At 29.1% G+C, this 4,396-nt stretch overlaps 1 protein-coding gene across 1 annotated transcript; it reads left to right on the forward strand.

The window, feature by feature from the left end:
• Positions 390-4,035, forward strand: LOC109353351 (cytochrome P450 81E8-like). The gene is made up of 2 exons (XM_019595585.1): positions 390-1,324; positions 3,264-4,035. The coding sequence occupies exons 1-2, from the start codon at positions 455-457 to the stop codon at positions 3,873-3,875; spliced, it is 1,482 nt and encodes a 493-aa protein (XP_019451130.1). The 5' UTR covers positions 390-454; the 3' UTR covers positions 3,876-4,035.

The following is a 4,396-nucleotide window of genomic DNA, read 5'->3' on the forward strand; positions in this document are numbered from 1 at the left end:
TAATTAAATATAACGGTGGATGACGTAGTGATAATGTATACATTTATTTCTTAAAAAATATTAAAACTTCAATAAATTGTGATGTAATAAAATTTAATGCTTTGAAAAAATTGTAGTATAATATAATTTGTTCAAATTTATTTAACATATCAATATTTTTTTTATTATTTTGTTATCACGATGTAACACTTTATATGATTCATCAAGAAATTTAAAGTTGTAAATTATTTAATAATTTATTATTTCTAACCAACCAAGTATAATGATACATGGAATAACACAAATGATATGATATCAAATTTTGATCCCAAATAACAAAGTTGTTCTTCCTGGGCCCTTCATAAATTCAAGGGTAGGTGTGATGATGTGGATCAACCAAGCAACATCTTCACCATAGAGTACTTAAATAGCCACAACCAAAATACAATATTATAGTGAGCTTTAATTTTCAATCATGATTCATTTCTTTTATGTCGCTTTCTTCCTTCTTGTTTCTCTTGTTTCTTTGAAGTTCTTGTTTCAAACAAGAAGGCCCAAAAACTTTCCTCCAGGTCCACCTTATCTTCCTGTGATTGGAAACCTCCACCAAATCAAACAACCATTACATCGCACCTTCAATGGCTTATCACAAAAGTATGGCCAAATATTTTCCCTTGTATTTGGATCACATAAAGTGGTTGTTGTCTCATCACTGTCTATAGTGCAAGAATGTTTCACAAAAAACGATGTTACTTTATCAGATCGACCAAAACTTCTTATAGGAAAATACCTTGGCTATAACTATACTGCTGTAGGGTTTTCCCCTTATGGTGATCATTGGCGTAACCTTCGTCGTATAATATCACTTGAGGTTCTCTCATCACATCGTCTCAACTCCTCTTTGGAAATTCGAAGAGATGAAATTATGAGACTAATACAAAAGTTAGCCCAAGACTCAAGCAAGGACTTTGCTAAAGTGGAACTAAAATCCAAATTATTAGAATTAACATTCAATACTATGATGAGAATATTGACAGGGAAGAGGTACTTTGGTGAAGACCTTGATGCAAGTGACATAGAGGAAGCAAAGGAATTTAGAGAGATCATAAAAGAGTTGGTGGTGTTTAGTGATTTTATACCTGCAGTCGGGTTTGGGTGGCTTGGTTTTGATCCAGAAAAAAACATAAAGAGCATAGGTTTGAGATTTGATGCCTTTATACAAAGACGCATTGATGAGCATCGTAATGGGAAGAAAATTATCAATAGCATGATACATCATCTTCTCACTCTACAACAATCAGAACCTCAATATTATACCGATCAAATCATCAAAGGACTCATTTTGGTAATAATTGTTTTATATATATTTCCCTCTATTTATTTATATTAGATAAAATATTATTATTATTATTGATTTTTCTTTCCTCCACCTTAAAAATTAATATTAAATAAAAACATTTAAAATATTATTATGACTAATATAATATTTAATATACATTAAAAATTTAATAATAAATAAAATTATTAAATACAAATATTAATACATTACTAAATACAAATTATGTACATTACTATATTTTTTGTTTCCATAGGACTAGTATCGAATAAGCTAACATTTAATATGCATTCAGAGTATTGAAAATATTTAATAAGTAGGAAATGTCTCAACAAACTTGAACTATACATTAAATTGAAGAGGTCCTATACAAATTTGAAGTGATTTAACTAATTAAATTGTTAGGTCAAATCGAATAATGATATATATTATACAATTAAAATATGCATATGAATTTCGAGTTAATGAGGATAAGATGAAATATAGTTTCATGGTTGATTTTATACTTGTTCTTTTTTTGGCTTGTTTAATTTGAGCAAAACAGTTGATCCAACCAATCTATTTAAAGCCACCTAAAATAGTTTGTATGTGTTTGCAATAGTTTAAAGCAGACTCACTAACTGAATGATTTCCTGACTTGTACGAACTTATTCCCCTATCTAATATACAATTGGACTAATTAGATTATCTGTTATAATTCAAACAACATTGATCCGAACATATTCCTTGTTTCTTTTTGAAGTGGTCAATGGGAATATCATCACCACTTGCAAACTTAAAGGATGATATTCTTTAGGTATAAGTAGATTAGTATGATGTACCAACACTATTAGAGAAAAATAATATTCGTAATTCAATTGTAATGAGTGTTAGTAATATTGATATTGACATAATTTTCATTGACAAACAAAAATATCTACCTCACTTATTCCTAAATATCTTTGGTAATTATTATTTTATACATTTTCCCTCTATTTATTTATATTAGATAAAATATTATTTATCATTGATTTCGCTTTCACCCACATTAAAAAATTAATATTAAATAAAAATGTTTAAAATATTATTAAGACTAATATAATATTTAATATATATATACATAAATTTTAATATTAAATAAAAGTATTTAATACAAATATTAATACATTACTAAATACAAATTCTATACATTATTATATTTTTAGTTTTCATGAGACTAATATTGAAAAACTCAACATTTAGTATGCTGAGTTTTGAAAATATTGAAACAGGTCCCGTATAGGTTTTAAGTGATTTAACTGGTTAAATTGTTTGATTAGATTGAACAACGCCACATATATTATATAAGTAAAATATACATATAAATTTCAGGTTAATAATGAATGAGTGTAAGACAAGATATAGTTTCATTGTTGATTTTAACACATTTGTCACTCTTTTGACTTGTTTAATTTGAGCAAAAGAGTCGGTCCAACCTATCTATTTAAAGCAACCTAAAGTAGTTTGTATTGGTGCGCAATAGTTAAAAACGAGTTCAGGCGATTTCCTGACTTGTATGAATTCGTTCCCCTATCCTTTTAAAATATAATTCACTACTAAGGTTAACAAAAAACCCTATATATAAACTTTTCTACAGACAAAAATATTTGACCAATAGCTGTGTTAAAACTCACCAACATTAAAACATATTATTGGTTAGTGAAAATATATTTTTAAATTTAATTTAGTGACATCAAAATTAGACTAAAACCTGAAAGATGTGGTCTAGTTATGTATTGTACTATGCTATTCAATTTTTAAGAGTGACATTTGTTGGAAGATACAATAATGCATCTCAAAATGAATTATTTTCTTATACGCAGTGTTAAGATGCTCTTAGAAATACAAAAAAAACTAAAGAAAATTTAGACACAAAAAATTTCATTTTAATTAATCATATTATTAATATTAGTTTGGTTGGAATTGCTAGGATCTATTAATCGGAGGAACAGACACATCAGGCACAACTTTGGAATGGACAATGTCTAATTTATTAAATCATCCAGAAATAATAAAGAAGGCGAGAAAAGAATTAGATATTCATATAGGACAAGATCGTCTAGTGGATGAGTCAGACATTGCAAAACTCCCTTACCTTCAAAATATTGTTCGTGAGACACTTCGGTTACACCCTGTTCTTCCATTATTGGTACCTCGTTCCTTATCAAAAGATTGCATCATTGGGGGATATAAACTTCCACAAAACACTACTTTGGTAGTTAATGCTTGGGCCATTCACACAGATCCAAACTTGTGGACAGACCCTTTACTTTTTAAGCCCGAGAGATTTGAGAAAGAAGGTGAAGCAAATAAGTTACTTGCATTTGGGTCAGGGAGAAGGTCTTGTCCTGGAGCAAACATGGCTCAGCGCACAATGAGCTTAACTTTGGCCTTATTGATTCAATGCTTTGAATGGAAGCGAACAAAAGAAGAACTAATTGATATGACCGAAGGAAATGGAATGATCGTCGTGCAAAAGAAATTTCAATTAGAAGCCATGTGTAGAGTGCGTCAATTATCAACAATCAAGGATATACTCTAGCATCTTAGAGGCTTGGAAAGTTTCTGAAACCACACACATTGCTTTATCATCTTGTCTTAGAGATACATTTGATTTTATATGGTGGAATAAAATAAATAACATGTGTGTGCCTTGAATAAGTATGACCATTAATATATAATTTGGTTTGTGTTATAAAATTCAGAATCAATTTTCCTGCTTTGTGTAATGCGTAAAAAGCTTGATCACACTGGCCTTCCTCGTCACTCAAGGAAAAGCCTAAGCCATTAATGTTTTATCCATGCATTTATTATTTAAGTGTAAAATCTATACACTGTCACTATACATATGCATTCTATCATATATCATTTATTTGTATAAATTTTTTTGAAAAGTCAACAATAATTAACTATCATTGGTGGATAGTACAGTGACAGTGAATAAAACTCATATATTGCGTACATCTTTTTGTCTTATTATTTTCCTTCTTTTTGGGCTGTTCCATTGTTTAAAGCCCAAATTTCATGTATTTCTTTATTGGGCTTGTGGATTCCCAAGCCCAG

This window comes from Lupinus angustifolius, chromosome LG08 (assembly GCF_001865875.1).
Source record: "Lupinus angustifolius cultivar Tanjil chromosome LG08, LupAngTanjil_v1.0, whole genome shotgun sequence".
Lineage (NCBI taxonomy): Eukaryota > Viridiplantae > Streptophyta > Magnoliopsida > Fabales > Fabaceae > Lupinus > Lupinus angustifolius.